General features: G+C 42.9%; 1 protein-coding gene across 1 annotated transcript in view; it reads right to left on the bottom strand.

Annotated features, from left to right (window-relative positions):
- Positions 1 to 2428: 2428 nt before the first annotated feature.
- Positions 2429 to 19515, bottom strand: part of kcnb1 (potassium voltage-gated channel, Shab-related subfamily, member 1) — a 47236-nt gene continuing 30149 nt past the window's right edge. Inside the window, exons 3-4 of the mRNA XM_010897947.3 lie at positions 8978 to 9188; positions 2429 to 8851 (exon numbers count right to left, since the gene is read on the bottom strand). Of these exons, the coding sequence (XP_010896249.2) occupies positions 7017 to 8851; positions 8978 to 9188 (2046 nt within the window). The 3' untranslated portion in view covers positions 2429 to 7016. The remainder of the gene's footprint in view (positions 8852 to 8977; positions 9189 to 19515) is intronic.

Genomic DNA, 19515 nt, shown 5'->3' with positions numbered 1-19515 from the left:
ATATCCCAATTTTTTTGTAGCACAGTGAGTTTTTGAATGATCTATTTTAAAGATGTCATGTCTGCAAATTTTGTAACAAGGAGAAATGCTCATTAGGATCCAGATTGGTTGACTGAGTTGTCAAGTCAAGAGCTTTCCACTTTTTGAACGTGAAAAACTTTTTGCGCGAACATTACACTGTAAGCATTATTGCAGATGTTGTCAAGGGTGTAAGTTAAAGCATGTGTTTAAACTGTGCAACCATTAATTAAAACTAACTAAAAAGTAAATAACTATTCAGGATGGAAATAAATGTGACAGTAACTGGGACGGAACGTGTAAAGCTTCAAGTGTCCACTTGGCGTCAGCTTGGGAGAGATCTACTGATGATATTTCCCATGCAGTGTAGAGTATACATTTGAATTTGAGAAGATTTGATTTTGCAATTTGGAAGAGCGATTGAAGTTCCTGTATGTAATGCTAATCACATTATGAGTTTTTAGCTGTAAAACAAACTCCAGCCTCTTTATTTTTACCGGAGGGTTTTGCCATGTCTTTGATAAAGTCCGAAATGGTTTGGGATTTGATTAGTAGGGGATAGCCTAAAATCTGCCCAGTAAAGAATATTACAGCCTTTTCTTAACTTCGAAAGGATATCCTCTTTGCGAAGAGAATGCCTGGTAGAGGTGGTTGATTTTGTCTTCTGCTAAGCTTGAATAAGACCCATTCTCAAGTTCATACATACTTGAAAAAGATTTGTGGCTGTATTCGGACATGCTCTGAAGGAATCTAAATACATTTTTCACTAAATAGATTTTTAAGATTTTTGGGAAGGGATTTCCCAAAGTTCTTGTCAACTGTATGACATGATACCAGATGCAATTCTAAACATAAAACTAGGACATAACACTGTAGAACAAATTCAAATTAAAAACAAAAGAATGCAAAGTTAACTAAAAGCCTGAAACAGGGTATCCATTTTTAGGCACCACTTTTCTGAAAGAGGTCTCTTGTCAAGAGTCCCTTCCTCAGATAAAGATTGTATTTTTCAGGTCTCCTTTGGGAAATGTTCTGACATCAATGGGTATCTGGTTGAATAAAGGACAAATGAATGTGTTGTTTTCATGGTTCTATGCAGTCCCAGCTCTTATCACTACCGGTGGCAAATGTCCGATGTGCAGCTTACGGGTTAGGTTCAATGTAAAACCTGGGCATAGTATTAGAATTTGGAGGCAGTACCTCAGAGAGGCACATCAGGTGTGTGTGGAATGCCAGCCTCCGGCACTTGCTGCTGGGCAAAGACACTGCTCTGGAGAAGGAGAGGATGAGAGGTATGACAGGCTAAGCCCACACGGAGAGTGTAGGCTATAGATATGTAAAACAGATAATAAATGGGGCATTCTATTTAAATAGTGGGAATATACCATGTTGCTTTTCTTGTTTGGGGAGATTCAGACTCCAGACACTAGGTGGTGCACAAGTGACATAGATGCCCTGGAATGCGCTTAAGATGCCTTTGCTGTACATTCTACTGCATCATCCATTCAAGTTCAAATACCAAATGCGCTCCAACCCTGAACGCAACCCTAACCCTTAAATTGGCATGTAATGTACAGCTAGCTCTACAACAGTACACTCATTTGATTGATAAGGTAGCATTTTTCATTTAAGTCTTCTATCAAATGCTCTCATCCGATGCGACTTACCGTAGCAATTACAGTTAGCTGCTATGCTTGGCCAAAAATTTGAGATTTCTCACCTTGCTGGCTTGAGATTTGATCTGGCAAAATGCTGGTCGCTAGTCAGCTCCTGTAACCACTGGACAAACTGCTGCATGCCTGCGGCCTCCTGACAAGTGACCAGTAAATAAGTTGGTATAATATCAGATATTTTTATTTGGTATGGGGAAGAACTGGCGGAGCTGCTTAAACAGCAGCCTGTGATGGAGCGGTGTCATCCCATGCATTCAAACGCTCTTTTATAATCCTGCCAGAAAGTCTTGTCAGTTGTTTCTCTTTCTGTCCCTCTTTCTCTCTCTGTTCATTTCTGTCTCTCTCTCTCTCTGTGTCTGAGTCTCTCACACTCTCAGTAAACTAACTGTCTTTCTGACTCCTTCCCTCTTCCTCCCCATCTCAGAGGCAAGCAGTCTCTGCAGGCGGTGGGGAACCCGAGGTGTGGTGGTTGTGTGGAAACGTGTTGGGAGACTAGACTTGTTCTCTTGTCCCACTATCCACAGCTTCCTTTTCATATAGTACCGGCCATTTGGACTGAACCACGCAGTGTCTCACATAACAATTGAATTGTTTATGTGGCCGTTTAGAGGTAATTTTCTTCTCTGCCTGTAAAAAGATAATATTTTAGATCTACATATTTACCAAGAGTGTGCAACAATTTTTTCTTCACCTTTACTCTGAAATACATTGTGTATCAATAATCACAACTCAAACCATTAAATAATTTTATTTTATTTAATTTTGAGTTGTCCAGGGGAATGTTGCCTTTTTAAAAGAAATAGAAAGATCTTGGGACATTGAGACACTTTTTACAGAACAGGTGAACTGGTGTTGTGCGTGTGCTTCACACACAGTCACGGCTCCAAAGTTACAACATGCATCGATCGAACAACAGAACATTTATACAGAAACAACTTACAGCTTAAGAAAGTCAACAGGTATAAATATTACAAAACAAACAGTAGCCTGGAGACCTACAAACAACAGTAGAAGAGGTGGGCACAGTCAGAGAATCTGTCAAATTATTTTCTTTTTTCTCTAGTTCCCAGAAATTGATGTACATTACAATGACTTGTGAATTCGGCAAAGTTGTCGGTCAATTCCATCTATATAAATGATATTATGTTTTTAATTAAATTCATATTCACCAAAGCATTTTAAATGGACCTCAACCTTGAAATCAAATGTACACGTCAATGCCATTAAGCTGATTCCTAAATTGTATGTTTTTCATATCTTATCAAAAAAGAAGAAATAATGTCACTTGATTGTGCTTTTTTTCATTAAAACACCAGATTTAGAACTCTTTTTGACCCCAGAAACTTTTTACTCTGGACCACAGTAAACGTTAAAGCTCTTGAACACTATAGGATGCTAGAATGTTGGGTGACTCACTCAGAGACGGAAAAGAGGAACGATGAGTAAAGTGCCCTTTCAGGATAGTTTTTATACATACTGGGCATTGGTCACAGTATTGTAGTAAACAAACTCCACCTTGTCAGGAAATTGTCCAGAAATATCCCCGCTCCCGAAGCAAAAACATAGTCAATGCTGCCAACAAACACGTCCTTTCTGTTTGTGTATATACTCTTTTTTTCATGTCATGTGATTTAATCTGTCTGTGTGAATCCATAGGATCTTGTCTTCATAATGCTACAATGTATTTCATGTCTATTCACGAGGAATTGATTGTCATAATTTTTTAAAGAGAGTTTCCATGACAAAGCTGTCCCTGACTCAAACAATGTGTTCTTTCAGTGAGAGTGTTGATGCATGGTAATGCGAAACATGGGAATGCAGCACATAACTTTGTATTAGATAATGCTTGAAGCCAGAATCAAGCTGGACTCGTAGCCAGTTTAACCACCAGTGTGGACGATAAGAAGTATTTAAAATTCTGTAATGTGAACATAATGACCATAAAACAGTGACATTGCAGGTTCACCAATCAGTTCAATTCATCCATGTTAACATTGTCTTACAAAGTGGACACCTAATTATGTCTTTTGTGCAAATTAACTTCCTACCAGCAATCTTTCTGGTTATCTGGCACGAACCCACCCTAACATGCACACAGTGACTGTACATGCCTAAGCATGGAATGGGCTGTGAACTGGAGTAGTATGCGAAGTTAGATATTGCCTTGAATCATTCTACAGGCTGAGAAAAATATGCCTGCCAGTAAAAAATCATTGCACAGTACTTCTGAGGACAATTGTTCCCCAGATACTACTGGAAAAGTATTCACTGTTACATGATCACAGGAGCAGTCTGAATATGCAGAAAAAACCCCCAGATGAAAACAACTCCCTCTTTAAAACAGAAGTCTCTCTTCTCACGTGGGCACACACACACACACACACACACACAAACCGGAAGCAGCTCATCGTCCTCCATTAAGTAACCACACATCTCTAATTACCAGCTCTGTGCTTGGCTGAGCAGCAATCCCTTAAAACACAATCAAAACACACAGTCACTGTTTCAGGAGACCTGACACTTCTGCAGTCATTGCTATTCCCTTCACACCTCAGCTCCACTCACTTGGATCCAGCTCACGCAGGAACGGGAGCCATACATGGGACTCTCTGGAGAGGCTGCATTCTCCCCCTTTCTCTCTATCTTTTCTTTGTTTTTGCTCAGAGAAAGAGCAAAGGACAAAGACATGGACGTTTATGTGGACAGTATTCAGGGTTGCCCTTTGTATTTATAAGCATCTTTAGTGATATCTATGCCCTGCGATGAGTCTTATTCAGAATGCATTAGACATATATATGTATATATATGCAACCCAGACCAGGATTGCAGTGTGTCTGTATCTAAATTACATAACAAGCCATATAGGATGGGCTACAGGAGGTACTGTATATTGTCCTCCACAATAAAATACAAGAGACTATGGATCTTTCTCCTTTGGCACATACGTGTGTGGGGGCATGTACACGTACAGGATATCTCAGAAATTGCTGGCCCTATTTTGACCAAACATACGTACGTGAATGATGTTTCTTGCCAATGAGATTGGGCATTTAAACATGTACACTGGTTAACCCTAGGGGGGCGCTGTGGTCATCTGGCCATAATCATTGCACAAAATCTCTGACAACACTTGCCCGAATTTTGACAAAACTTGGGTGTGATGAGTCTTGCCATATAGATCTGTGTCATTTGAGGAGGGCAATGTTTATTTTTGCCTCATTTATCTATGCGTATACCTGTGTACTAACTACGGTGTCTTTGAGGGTGTGCAAACTGTGTAAACATATAAGAATGCAAGTATTTTGATATCATCATACAAACCACCCCAATTAGCAGAGCTATGTAGCTCTGGAATCAGCCTTGCCAGGAGGCAGCCTGTTACTATGGAAACTGGGCTGGAGCTATCTTGAAGATGTTGTCCTCCACATAATACCTGTGTATCAGCTGGCCTTTCAATGTCTGTCTGGTTGTTTTTCTGTCTGTCTGTGTGAATGAATGCACATGCACTCCAAACGACATGCTATTTAATATAATCCTGTAACCAGGTTTCCTGGATGACACGTAATGTTCATTTGAGAATAATGTTTGTCTTCTATGACGAACCCGAGAAGGATTACATGGAGTCTCTCTCTCGTTCGCTGTCATTTATCAGACACTGTCTTCCTGTGTGACATACAGTGGCAGTTAGGGTTCTTAGTCTCACTCAGGGACTGAAAGGCAGATTTTTCACTTGGCTGGCTCAAGGATTCACATCCTGATACCTTAACTACAAGGCAGCATGTTACCTCTCTCAACACCTATTCCAACCACAGTTTGAAATAGATCACTCTTTGTCTCTTCGTGTTTTTTAAAGGAAAACAAGGATGATGAATGTTCAGGAAGCTTTATGTTTTACAATGTTTAAATGTGAGCATATGTGGCAAATGCTTTGGAAATAAAGATAAATGACTAATTACCACATTCTTTATAAAATACCATAGAAATAATCAGGTAAATTATTTTGCATCTCTCAGCGAGTGTTTCTTTAGAACGCTTCTGTCTCCCTGATGGCTGGGAGGAAGAGACAGGCTGTTGGGTACATGAATGCCTTTGAGGAGAGTGCTCCTAAATGTGCTCCTAAATGTGTGTTTGACGCACACACCTTCAGGGATGTTCATAGTGCCTGACAAACTGATGCCGAAAAAAGACATGTCTTTCCAACATTCAGAAATAAAATGACATAATAATGAAATACACAATCAAGACACAAATGTTAAGATCAGATGTGGTACTCTATGCTCACCACAATATAAACCGTACCAAAGACAAGACCGTTTTTTGACAGACTGTGGTTTTCGCTAACCTCCAATAACTGTAATTTGTCTGACAAGAAGAAATATATTATACAGAAGTATTCCAACAGATATGGCATGACACGACGGACTAGCAAATGACAGATACAGCATCTATAGGTAAACTCCTTTATCTCTATAAAAATAAATGAATCAGGTGAGACAATCTCAAAGTGTGGATACATAAATGATCTCTTAAACATGTGCCCGCCTAACACGCTCAAACATGCACACACATACATATGACTAAGGCCAGGTTTGGGGCTAGGGGTGCACTGCTAAGTAGATTATTGGCGTCTACCATAACTCTTCTTCTGAACTCCCCTAGTCAACTACAGTGTGAGCTGGGCTGAGGCTCAGGGTGGAATGGGACAGTGGTCAGCTGGGTACACTGATCTGTGGGAGACTACGATGGCCGCCTTTCGACCTATCTTCATGCTCCAAACAGGAATCTTTCCTTGCTGTAACCAGCCTCACGTATCCCTGCTCAAACGTTCTCACCCATCACCAGCTCTATCCCTATCCCGAAGCCACTGAACTGAACTGCCACAGCAACACAACCAATCCACAGACCATGTCCCTTCCCAGCATGCTCTGCTTTGACCTGCTCCCATGTGTCCCAGTTGGTTCCTTAGGAGTGCTCTGCCCAGTTCTGCGGTATGTAGTGTGCTGTGGCTAATAGGAAGGGATGAAGGGAGGGAGAGGGATGAGTGATGTCTTTTTCCAGAGTATTCAACACCACAGCCCAAAAGCTTCCCTGGATCTCTATCACTTTACTAGCCTTTTCTGGTAGTTTTTCATGAGATTGTCACAGTGTCTCTTCTTCTCTCTTTTTTTCCTTCTTTCTCTCTCACTCACTCGCTCTCACTTTCTCTTCATCTGCCTCCCTCACAGCAGCTTGTCTGCGTCTCTCCGGAATGTCCCTGACGTCCTCCTTGCTCCAGCTCCCTTCGCGCTGGTCATGCTATCCTCTGCTCTGTCCAATCTCTGCAACTCAGAGGCTCTCGTCCTGGGTGCTAGACCTTCCCCTGTCTCCTTTGGGCCTGCGTGGCAGCTCCGGAACGACATGGTTCTCCATGTGGCCTCCGCTCCCCCGCATGCCCCCATCAAGTCCAGGGAACAGGCAGTTCTGCCCCAGCATCCGCTGCGTGGTGCTTGATGCCAGGTGGTTGATGCTTCTCTGATTGTAGCCACTGCTGATGTTCCTGCTGCGTTTGGGAGCGCCGGAGCCCGCCAGCAGGCACTCCGAGGGGCTGGTGGCGTCCGACACGTCCCGCAGGTGCTCGTCGTCGTCCGTGTCGGCGTCAATGTACTTACTGATGGAGGAGTCGTGGAAGGTAAAGACGGCTGGAGTGGAGGTCAGGGCCGTTGTCAGGTCGGAGCTGTCTGGGGACTTGGGTGGGGTCCTACTACTTGCCGTGGTGTAGATTGATGTCTCTGGGCTAAGGGCGGAGCGGTCAGACAGGGCAGAGCTACCCGAGAGGGGACCACCACTGCTGGGCGACCGCCCGGACCCTGGTCCCGACCCGCCTCCACTGCTCTGATGGTTCGCCTTGTAGGAGTGGCTGACACCTTTCAAAGGGTTGTTGAAGTTGCGAGTGTTGTCGGAGCCTGGCTGTTTGGCAGTAGACTCTGGAGTAAACACGGTTTCATGCTCCATGGTGGTCTGGAGACCAGGGTTGATGCTGACCCGCCCAGGGAGGGCTGTGACTTGGCTGATGTGAGAAAAGCGGCTGGTCTCGTGGGCAAGGAGGGCCAGGCCGGAAGCTGGACTATGGGGGTAGACACTACGTGGATTCTCCAGAAAGTCTGCAGCACAGCTAATGTAGCTGTCAATACTGGACAGGCTCTTCATGTCCCCAACAGCCTCTCGGCCCTCTAGCATAGGATTACCTTGACCACCAGGAATGGCCCCCAGCTCTATCTCATCCCTATCTCTCTGTCTGCCGGTCCTGGAGCTCTTGTCTTTGGCGTTGAGGTTGGGCTGCGATTGAGTCTTGGCCATCTGGGTATACATCTCCTCTAGCTTCTGAGGGTTGAGCCTCTGTGGACTGGATGCCCTGGCTTTAATGGGAGAACCTGTCTGGGACTCCACGGGGTTGAAGGAGTGGGCTGAGCTGGTCTCGGAAGCGGTGGCAGCCCGTTTGGGCGTCCATTTCCAGTGTCTGGGCGAGAGGTGGTTGTCTTGCATCAGCAGCCTCTCACTTTTCTCTACCACCACATCCATCAGCTCGGCGCTCCGGGCAAATGCCTCCTTCATGTTCATGGAAACAATGCTCCCATTGCGTTTTGCCCTCTCCAGCGCCTCCCGCCGCTTCACAGCCTTCTCCTGACGCTTCTGCTCCTTGTAAAACTCAGAGAAGTTGTTGACAATAATGGGAATGGGCAAGGCAATCACCAGCACCCCTGCGATACAACAGAGACCACCCACAATTTTGCCCAATAGAGTCTTTGGGTAAATGTCCCCGTAACCCACCGTGGTCATAGTAATGGTGGCCCACCAGAAGGAAGCTGGGATGCTTTTGAACTTGGTGTCGTCCTCGTCTTTCTCGGCGAAGAATACAAGGCTGGAGAAGATCATGATACCCATGGCCAGGAAAAGAATGAGTAGACCCAGCTCATTGTAACTCCTCTTCAGGGTGAAACCTAGAGACTGAAGCCCCGTGGAGTGACGGGCCAGCTTCAGAATCCTCAGAATACGCATGATCCGGAAGATCTGAACCACCCTCCGGACGTTCTGGAACTGTAGAACACTCTTATTGGACTCAGTCAGGAAGATTGTGACGTAGTAAGGAAGGATGGCCAAAAGGTCGATCACGTTCAGGGGACCTTAAACATAAGATAGGGGACCTTTATTGGGACCACTTCAAACATGCGACATCAATAAATACACACTAATGGACAGACTCAAAATCTAACACATAGTAAATGCATACTAAAAATAAAAGTGTTCACCTTTAATAAACTTCCATTTGGTGGGGGATGAGAGGAAGCGGAGAAGGTACTCCATGGTGAACCAAGCGATGCAGACCGCCTCTACGTGGGCCAGCTGGGGATTGTCTGAGGCGTGGCCAAACTCGTCTGTGTCCTGTAGCTCAGGTAAGGTGTTGAGGGACAGGGCGATGGTCGACAGCACGATGAAAAGAATAGAGATGATGGCTAGGATCTAGAGTAAAGGCAGACAGATAACAGTCAGGAGGATCCAATACAAAGGATGCAATACAGAGACATTTCTGTATGCCAAATGAAACCATATTCCCTATACCAGGGGTGTCAAACCGGTTCCACGGAGGGCCAAGTGTCTGCAGGTTTTAGTTTTTTCCTATAAATTGGTTCCCAGTTAAAACTAAACAACCAGGTGAGGGTAGAAACTAAACAATTCATTAATTAATTAATCAATCAAGTAAAAGGTGAGAGTGAAAACCTGCAGACACTCTGCACACAACGGAATCGTTTTGACACCTTTTCCCTATTTAGAGCATTACATTTATAAAGGCCCATAGGGCACAATTAGGGACTCAGTCACTATCGGTAAACATAATCAAGGTCATTAATATACAGTATTTAACAGACACTTTCATCTCGAGCGATTTACTAAGAAATATAGTGAGTACGATTCAGGATGCGTTATCAGAGAAAGTGTCAGTCGAGATTGACAGGAGAAGATGCCAGACAGATGGTCTCCCACGCATGGCAAAACAAACAGAAAACATTATTACTGTTAGTTGAAAGACAGTTTTTCTTTCTTCATTCTCCACAGATCTGCAGATATTTCACATACCTAGTATTGAGGACAAAGATTTCTAGTCCAACAGAAACCAAGAACGCATTATAGAAAGGCATATAATCTGGATGATGACAACATTCCTGGTTTCAATCAACGACCCCACATGAAAAAAGCTGACACAATTTTAGGGTGTTTGGTTGGGAGCTCAGCCTGATGCAGAGGGACTGACTTGAAACCCTTATTAATTCATGACCCACTTATTGACAATTGCCTCCTCCCTATACGTGAGTGTTGGTCTGAGAGAAAATGCTTAGCCAGCAGCATGGCAGTGGAAAACCCTTCTTTAAAAGAAAATGAAAAACTGAAATATCAAACGACATATAGAAACATATGTGTTAAGGAAACCAACAAAAGGAAAAGTCCTGTTTCCTATGTAAATTTGTTTTGGTAGATATTGAATAACTCCACGTTTCTCTGCCTCTCTCTTAACTTGGGACCCATTTTGGGTCTAGCTAGGTATAGGTATTGAACTTCAATACAGTTCAAATCATTTTGAATTGCTCTGCTACGTACGCTTGTTTGTTCTAAAACAGGCATTGTCGGGGTTTCTATTCAGCTGTCCTTGATATTATCCCAAGGTATCGCTGTTTTCTATTCAGAATGTGTGTTACGGTAAACGATCATCAACCTCTGACTCAGTGGGGCTTGTCCAGTGTGACAGGTCAACAAAAGCCCATTCTGTCCCTTAATCTTACCTTAACCTATAACCCTAAACCTAATCACTTACCAATAACTCTAAACACAACCATTTACCTATAACCCTAACCAATAACCTATAATCCTGAACCTAACCCTAATCTATAATCCTAAACCTAACCCTAAATATTAACCTATAACCCTAAACCTAACCACTGACCTAAAATCCTAAAACTAACAATAACCAATAACATATAACCCTAAATCTAACCTTAATCGAAACCTAAACCTAACTACTTTTATCCTAAAACTCCTAATAAGCCGAAAATATATGTTTTCTTTGTGGGGACCGGTGAAATGACAAGGTTATTATTTTATTTATGTTTTATGATATGGTCGTTACAAATACAGCAGAACATGCACAGATGAACAGTTCAACTGTACTGCTTGATAAAATATTAGCATGCTAAAATAGGCCAAAGGACTGGTTGATTGGAAGTGATTGACAGCAAGGGCCTTGACAATATAGTTTTACAAGGTCAGTCTCTGTGGAAAAGCAGTGATGGTCAGCCAACCAGCCTTATCTATTACCAATGAGAAACTGCTATAGCAACATCTGCTGTGATGTTGCTATAGCATTACAGCAGAGGTGAATAATGACCCTATCGGTATATCTTCAAGTCTCCATTCCATCCTCTCCAGTCATCCTTTTTGCACCTCTCTCCCAGATGGAAATGAACTGTTTTGATCAAACGCTCTGAAAGCAGGGAGGTGCAGCCAGGGCCTTCTTGTGTGTGTAGTTAGGGGGGGTGTCGGATGCGGCTGTGTGGCCCATGGGGACGAGGGGTCCCTGTAGAATAGTAAAGTATGGAGCAGATAGGATTGTGAGACTGCTATAATAATGGATAATGTAGAATAGTAAAGTATGGAGCAGATAGGATTGTGAGACTGCTATAATAATGGATAATGTAGAATAGTAAAGTATGGAGCAGATAGGATTGTGAGACTGCTATAATAATGGATAATGTAGAATAGTAAAGTATGGAGCAGATAGGATTGGGAGACTGCTATAATAATGGATAATGTAGAATAGTAAAGTATGGAGCAGATAGGATTGGGATACTGCTATAATAATGGATAATGTAGAATAGTAAAGTATGGAGCAGATAGGATTGGGAGACTGCTATAATAATGGATAATGTAGAATAGTAAAGTATGGAGCAGATAGGATTGTGAGACTGCTGTAATAATGGCGCATAGCTGCTTCTGCTGCTGGGTTATGAGGTCAAGTTCCACTCTATCAGAAAAGCCTGTGTGGTGTTGTGTGGTATTGGATGGTGTTGTGTATTGTTCTGTAATGTTGTGGTGTAGCGTTGTGTGGTGTTGCATTGTGTGGTTTTGTGATATTGTGTTGTTTGATGTGTTGTGATATGGTGTAGTGTTGTGTGTTGTTGTGTGGTGAAGTGTTGTTTTGTGGTGTGTTTTTTATGTAGTATTATAATGTTTGGTGTCAGGTTGGTTGTGTTGTGTAGTGTTGTATAGTATTGGGTGGTGTTGTGTATTGGTCTGTGGTGTTGTTTTGTAGTGTTGTGTGGTGTTACATTGTGTGCTGTAGTGTAGTTTTGTGTGGTGTTGTGTAGTGTTGTGTGGTGTTGTGTAGTGTTATGTAGTGTTGTGTGGTGTTTTGTGATGTTGTATATTTTTGTGTGGTGTAGCGTTGTGGTGTTTTGTGGTGTGGTGTAGTCTTGTGTAGTATTTTGTGCTGTAGTGTAGTGTATTGTTTTGTGGTGTAGGATTGTCTTGCGTGTTGTAGTGTTGTGTTGTGTGGTGTAGCGTTGTGGTGTTTTGTGGTGTGGTGTAGTCTTGTGTAGTATTTTGTGCTGTAGTGTAGTGTATTGTTTTGTGGTGTAGGATTGTCTTGCGTGTTGTAGTGTTGTGTAGTGTTGTGTGGTGTAGCATTGTGGTGTTTTGTGGTGTGGTGTAGTCTTGTGTAGTATTTTGTGCTGTGGTGTAGTGTATTGTTTTGTGGTGTAGGATTGTCATGTTATAGTGTTGTGTAGTGTTGTGTGGTGTAGCGTTGTGGTGTTTTGTGGTGTTGTGTAGTCTTGTGTAGTATTTTGTGCTGCGGTGTAGTGTATTGTTTTGTGGTGTAGGGTTGTCTTGCGTGTTGTAGTGTTGTGTGGTGTAGCGTTGTTGTGTTTTGTGGTGTTGTGTAGTCTTGTGTAGTATTTTGTGCTGTGGTGTAGTGTATTGTTTTGTGGTGTAGTCTTGTGTAGTATTTTGTGCTGTGGTGTAGTGTATTGTTTTGTGGTGTAGTCTTGTGTAGTATTTTGTGCTGTGGTGTAGTGTATTGTTTTGTGGTGTAGTCTTGTGTAGTATTTTGTGCTGTGGTGTAGTGTATTGTTTTGTGGTGTAGTCTTGTGTAGTATTTTGTGCTGTGGTGTAGTGTATTGTTTTGTGGTGTAGGGTTGTCATGTTATAGTGTTGTGTGGTGTAGCGTTGTTGTGTTTTGTGGTGTGGTGTAGTCTTGTGTAGTATTTTGTGCTGTGGTGTAGTGTATTGTTTTGTGGTGTAGGGTTGTCATGTTATAGTGTTGTGTGGTGTTGTGTGGTGTAGCGTTGTTGTGTTTTGTGGTGTTGTGTAGTCTTGTGTAGTATTTTGTGCTGTGGTGTAGTGTATTGTTTTGTGGTGTAGGATTGTCTTGCGTGTTGTAGTGTTGTGTGGTGTAGCGTTGTTGTGTTGTGTGGTGTTGTGTAGTCTAGTGTAGTATTTTGTGCTGTGGTGTAGTGTATTGTTTTGTGGTGTAGGGTTGTCATGTTATAGTGTTGTGTTGTTGTGTTCCACCAGGTCCTTCCTGTCCTTGTTGCCATCTAACTGAAATTCCCTCTGCACATGATGCTCTTTTTCTTTCAGTCTTGCTCGGACTCTGTCTCTACTCTTTCTCTGTCTCCCTCTGTCTCTCTACTCTGTCTTGCACAGTGAGGGAAAATATTATATCATCCCCTGCTGATTTTGTACATTTGCCCACTGACAAAGAAATTATCAGTCTATCATTTTAATGGCAGGTTTATTTGAACAGTGAGAGACAGAATAACAACAAAAAAATCCAGAAAAATGGATGTGAAATATGTTATGAATTGATTTGCATTTTAATGAGTGAAATAAGTATTCGACCCCTCTGCAAAACATGGCTTAGTACTTGGTGGCAAAACCGTTGTTGGCAGTCACAGAGGTCAGACGTTTCTTGTAGTTGGCCACCAGGTTTGCACATACAGTGGGGAGAACAAGTATTTGATACACTGCCGGTTTTGCAGGTTTTCCCACTTACAAAGCAGTCTGTAATTTTTATGGATAATGTACAATAGTAAACACGACGAGGGTAGTTTAGACCAAAAAGCTCTATTTTTGTCTCATCAGACCACATGACCTTCTCCAATTCCTCCTCTGGTTCATCCAGATGGTTATTGGTAAATTTCAGACAGGCCTGGACATGTGCTGGCTTGAGCAGGGGGCCCTTGTGTGAACTGCAGGATTTTAATCCATGACGGCGTAGTGTGTTACTAATGGTTCTCTTTGAGACTGTGGTCCCAGCTCTCTTCAGGTCATTGACCAGGTACTACAGTGTAGTTCTGGGCTGATCCCTCACCTTCCTCATGATCATTGATGCCCCACGAGGTGAGATACAATTGTATCCCTGATGTCCTTACACAGCTCTCTGGTCTTGGCCATTGTGGAGAGGTTGGAGTCTGTTTGATTGAATGTGTGGACAGGTGTCTTTTATACAGGTAACAAGTTCTAACAGGTGCAGTTAATACAGGTAATGAGTGGAGAACAGCAGGGTTCTTAAAGTAAACTAACAGGCCTGTGAGAGCCGGAATTCTTACTGGTTGGTTGGTGATCAAAACTTATGTAATGCAATAAAATGCAAATGAATTATAAAAAAAATCATACAATGTGATTTTCTGGATTTTAGATTCAGTCTCTCACAGTTGAAGTGTACCTATAATAAAAATGACAGACCTCTACATGCTTTTTAAGTAGGAAAACCTCCAAATTCGGCAGTGTATCAAATACTTGTTCTCCCCACTGTATCTCATGAGGGATTTTGTCCCACTCCTCTTTGCAGATCTTCTCCAAATCATTAAGGTTTCAAGGCTGATGTTTGGCAACTCGAACCTTCAGCTCCCATGATCCCATTTTCAATGCCCTGGCTGATGGAAGGAGGTTCTCACCCCATCTTTGTCGGCAAATGGCCCCGTCCATTGCCCTTTAATGCGGTGAAGTTGTCCTGTCCCTTTAGCAGAAAAACACCCCCAGGAGCATAATGTTTCTACTTCCATGTTTGACAGTGGGGATGGTGTTCTTGGGGTCATAGGCAGCATTCCTCCTCCTCCAAACACGGTGAGTTGAGTTGATGCAAAAGAGCTTTATTTTGGTCTCATCTGACCACAACACTTTCACCCAGTTCTCCTCTGAATCATTCAGATGTTCATTGGCAAATTTCAGACGGGCATGTACATGTGCTTTGTTGAGCAGGGGGACCTTGCGGATGCTGCAGGATTTCAGTCCTTCATGGCGTAGTGTGTTACCAATTGTTTTCTTGGTGACTATGGTCCCAGCTGCCTTGAGATCATTGACAAGATTGAAAAGATCGTCTCAGGCTGATTCCTCACCGTTCTCATGATCATTGCAACTCCACGAGGTGAGATCTTGCATGGAGCCCCAGACCGAGGGATATTGACAGTTCTTTTGAGTTTCTTAAATTTGCGAATAATCACACCTGTGTCCTGTATAAAAGACACCTGGGAGCATGTGTTTTCCTGGATTTTTTGGTTCTTATTCTGTCTCTCACTGTTCAAATAAGCCTACCATTAAACTGATCATGTCTTTATCAGTGGGCGAACGTCAAAATCAGCAGGGGATCAAATAATGTTTTCCCTTACTGTATCTACGTTTGTTTCTATCTAGGCCTGCTTCTGTCTCATAGGCGCTCACTTTTCTTTAAATGCTCTCGATCTCTTTATCTATCTCCATTGCTCTCCAGCTCTATGGTGAGGGCTATAGGTTGTTAGTAAGAGCTCTGTAATAGGGAGATACATATAAAACATGACACAGTCTGTAAGTCGACGGCAATACTACACACACACACACACACACACACACACACACACACACATATACACACACACACACACTGTACGTAAACACACACATATTTCCACAGAGTCATTGGATGTACTACTGTTTGTGACAGCAGACAGTAAATAGCATGACAGACTGGTGAAACCCAGCGACTCTGAACCCTCCGGCAGTATGCATGATGAAACTGTCTGTCTGTCTTCAATGAGTTGCCATGTAGCTCCAGGAGGTCTGTCTTATACGAGCAAATGTGAGCAGAGCACACAGAGTAGACTGCTGTTTGTTTATATGTATTGGGCTGTTTGTGTGTCTGTGTAAGTGAATATTGATAAAGGGGCTGCAACTGCAATCTTTTCGGGTGTTTCCCTGTGTTGCACAAGCATGTGCCATTAGTGACAAATGCACGGGTAGCCTGCTCTAAAGTCACGCGACACCATCTGCTCATTAACGTGTTCACTGTTCAACAAAACAATGTAGATTTATTTGAGATAACACCTGACGCGATTCCAGGGTGGCGGGTAGCCTAGTGGTTCAGTCATCTGGCCACTAATCAAAGGTTGCTAGTTCAAATCCCTGAGCCAGCATGGTGAAACAATAATTCCCTGAGCAAGGCACTCTAACTGACCCCCTCCCCAAGGTTGATGCTCTAGATGACTCAGGGATCTCAGTCACGTTACAGAGTAAAAAAGATCAAAATGCACCTCTCGATAAACTGATTGGGATAAAAATCTTGGTGCTAAAGAATTATCATTCATGCTGTGATTGAATGCAGTGATCATTTTGCCATATGGTAATGTTGTACTAGGCTGTATCTGATGAATAACAGAATCATGATGTTATCTGTAGCCTGCTGTTTATGGGTATAGCAGACTGTGTGTAGAGACAAACTGAAGAGCACATTCCACACATGGAGAAGCTTCAGAAAATCCATGATTTAATAGTACACAGACAAAAAAGGTCCTGAAAATATCTGATCCGCAATCAGAGCCTATTGACAAACAGACATTTCTGTAACAGGCGACAAACACTTGAGACGGAAAGAGACAGAAAGAGAGATAAAGAGAGAAGGAAAAGGCAAGATGAGACTGACGGATGGAGACATGAAGAGAAAGAGAGCCAAACGGGTTGACTTGACTGGTTGTGACACTCCAGATTGACAGCACCTGCCACTCGAAAACCCACTCTCATCTATGCTTTTGTGTCCACCTTACCAGACACACCACAGCATTCACAAAACACAGGAGACATAGCTCACCCTTGTATTAGACATTGGTTAGACAAGGTCGTTCTAACCTGCACCAAGTTATTTCAGAAGATTCCCCAGACGTTGTTGGTGGGCGTAGCAGTCGGGATAAAAAGGACACCAAACTGCTCCCAAGCAATGGGATGTCTGACAGTACAACCGCTCATAGCAACTGGAATACATTACTGGTGTACTGAAGAGATGTAATATAGTGCGGTATTATTTTCTTTTTGACTAGATGTACCTTAGAATCATGACAACCTACATCAAAAAGAAAATGGAGCTACATTGAACACCACATTAACTTCAGACAAAAGCGTTACTTGTGAAACCTAAACAGTCTTGTATGACAACTCAATTCATAGGGACTCTGTCCCAAATGACAGCCACATTGGGCATTACCTTTGACCGGAGCCTAATACGCCCTAGACAAAAGAGACCGAGTTTTGACGTCAAGCTCTGTTTTGATCCTCCATGAAAGACTTGACTGCATAATGAGTCTACAGTGTATTATAATGTATATAAAAGCAACAATTACTCTAATCAGGTTTCCTGCTAGATGTGATGTGGAATGAATTAAGAGTCATTTTTGTGTGACACAAACCCCTGTAGACGAATCCCGGTAGAAACACACAGTCATCCTTCAGTTTAGTGTGTAGCCCTTGAACAATTTGTCTTACTGTTATTTTACCAGGTAAGTCACTGTGGAGGGATTAGATCCAGCGACCCTAGCCCACTGCTCCTGAACCTCTGGGAAACCTTGTCGCATCACTGTACTTATGAATACCAGGAACAAACCACGATTCCGAGACGTAAACAGCTTAGTGTGGAAGGTTAGGGAAATGTTTAGAAATTAGGGTGGGGGGGGTGTTAAGTATGTTCAGCTACCCAGGCCTGGGTGTTTGGTAGTGGAATGAACGTCTTGCTTTTTATTATTCCAGAGGTTTGTCAGAAGCTTCTACAGCCACAAAAGTCACACACGACATGGCTGGTTCTAATGACTTACCTGTCTTCCAAAAGAAATGTGAATTTACAATCTGACCTTAAAGTGTAATATACAGCTCTGGAAAAAATTAAGAGACCACTGCACCTTTTTCTTTCCTTTCCAAAACAGCAGAAGTGTTCAATTTGCAGTGTTCTCTTAATTTTAACCCTTCTGTTCCTCACTCAAAATCTTCCTTTTCGACTTTTTTGGAAAGGAAAGAAAAAGGTGCTGTGGTCTCTTACTTTTTTCCAGAGCTGCATATGGTCTTGATATAGAATATCCATTTGACATGTAAGTCAGCTCTTACCCAGAGCAACTTTCCATAGTGAGTGCATGCACTTTCCTACTAGACCCCACGGGGACTGAACCCAGGACACTGAGATTTTAACCACAAAGCTCTTACCAACTGAGTTATACAGGGCTGGAGATGACTCTCCCAGGGGTCTATGCAACCGGAAAGCTCTCAGAGATCCCCAGGGCTCAGACTGGTATCCCTCTGAGGCATCCCTTTCATTAGCGGGACCACGTGTTCCTACTGTTCTCAGAGCAGACTGTTCCGGAGAATACCTCCTCCATTGTTGTCATTAAAATCCCAGTGCTCAGTAGCCCCTCATGGAGGAGTGAGCGTTGCATCATTTCAGACAGATTTTTCTGGAACAAGATCCTAAATCTCGCATTTTTTGAGGTTTTTGTTCTACAACTTATTGTTAGGGAATGGTTCCTCTTGTGGCATTCAAAATAATGTTTACAAGTATGCAAACGTAAAAATGCTATGTAAAAATCTGAATAAAACCCATCAGGTTTAATTTGAGTTGCCTCATTCATCCTACCCCCTTTAAATAGGTTTAGTGAAAACCTATAAACCGATTTTTTTGGCCTCACTTCAGGCCAGCTGGGCATATGATAACATTTCAGCCTTAAGACCGTCACATGGTTGTTGTTTAGTGAACTAGAATGAGACACACATGATCTCCCTCCCACCGTCTGCTCTGATATACATACGCCTGAAACTTTCCTCTCTCCTGACTCTCCAGCAGTGGCAGATTGTCCAATAGGGCATTGGGGGTGTTTGCCTTATGGAACTCCACATAGGATTAAGCAAAACACGTTCTCCATGCGTTTGTCCCTGATATTTACTGTATTAGTTGAGTAAGCCAAGCAAACAATATGAGTTATTGCGAGAAGGACTATGACAATGGAATTTACATTCAATTAGATTAACTTAACTTTAGCAACTTGATGTATTTGACAATCTCTCTCTCTCTCTCTCTTCTTCTCTCAATAAGTAACCAACAGGGGGAAAAAGTTTTAAAAAGCAGACAGAAGGGGAGAACAAAATAAAAGATACACCCGCTGATATCTAAATGTCTTTTTCCCCAAGCCGCTGACCTCCGGTTTTTCCCATCATTCCCTGAGCCAGGGACAGCCATGTCCAATATGTGTACATCACGCCATGCTCTCAGAGGCTGGGCTACTGAGCTGGCGGGCGCCGTTGTCATGGCAACACCCTTGATGCACGACAGGAGTTTGCTACGCAGAGCTGCTGGTGGAAAGCAACTTTGACAGTATACCTCATTCTTCCACACGCGTGGGCACACGCAGGCACACACACAAATGCAAGCAACCAAAGTATAACTCTCTTCTCCCCTGTGCTACCTCACCTCACTTTGCTCTCACATTTTAAGCCTTTCTATTTCTTTGCA

This window comes from Esox lucius, chromosome 17 (assembly GCF_011004845.1).
Source record: "Esox lucius isolate fEsoLuc1 chromosome 17, fEsoLuc1.pri, whole genome shotgun sequence".
In the NCBI taxonomy this organism is placed as follows: domain Eukaryota; kingdom Metazoa; phylum Chordata; class Actinopteri; order Esociformes; family Esocidae; genus Esox; species Esox lucius.
The sequence above is the reverse complement of the archived record's forward strand: the minus strand, read 5'-3'. Positions and strand labels throughout refer to the sequence as shown.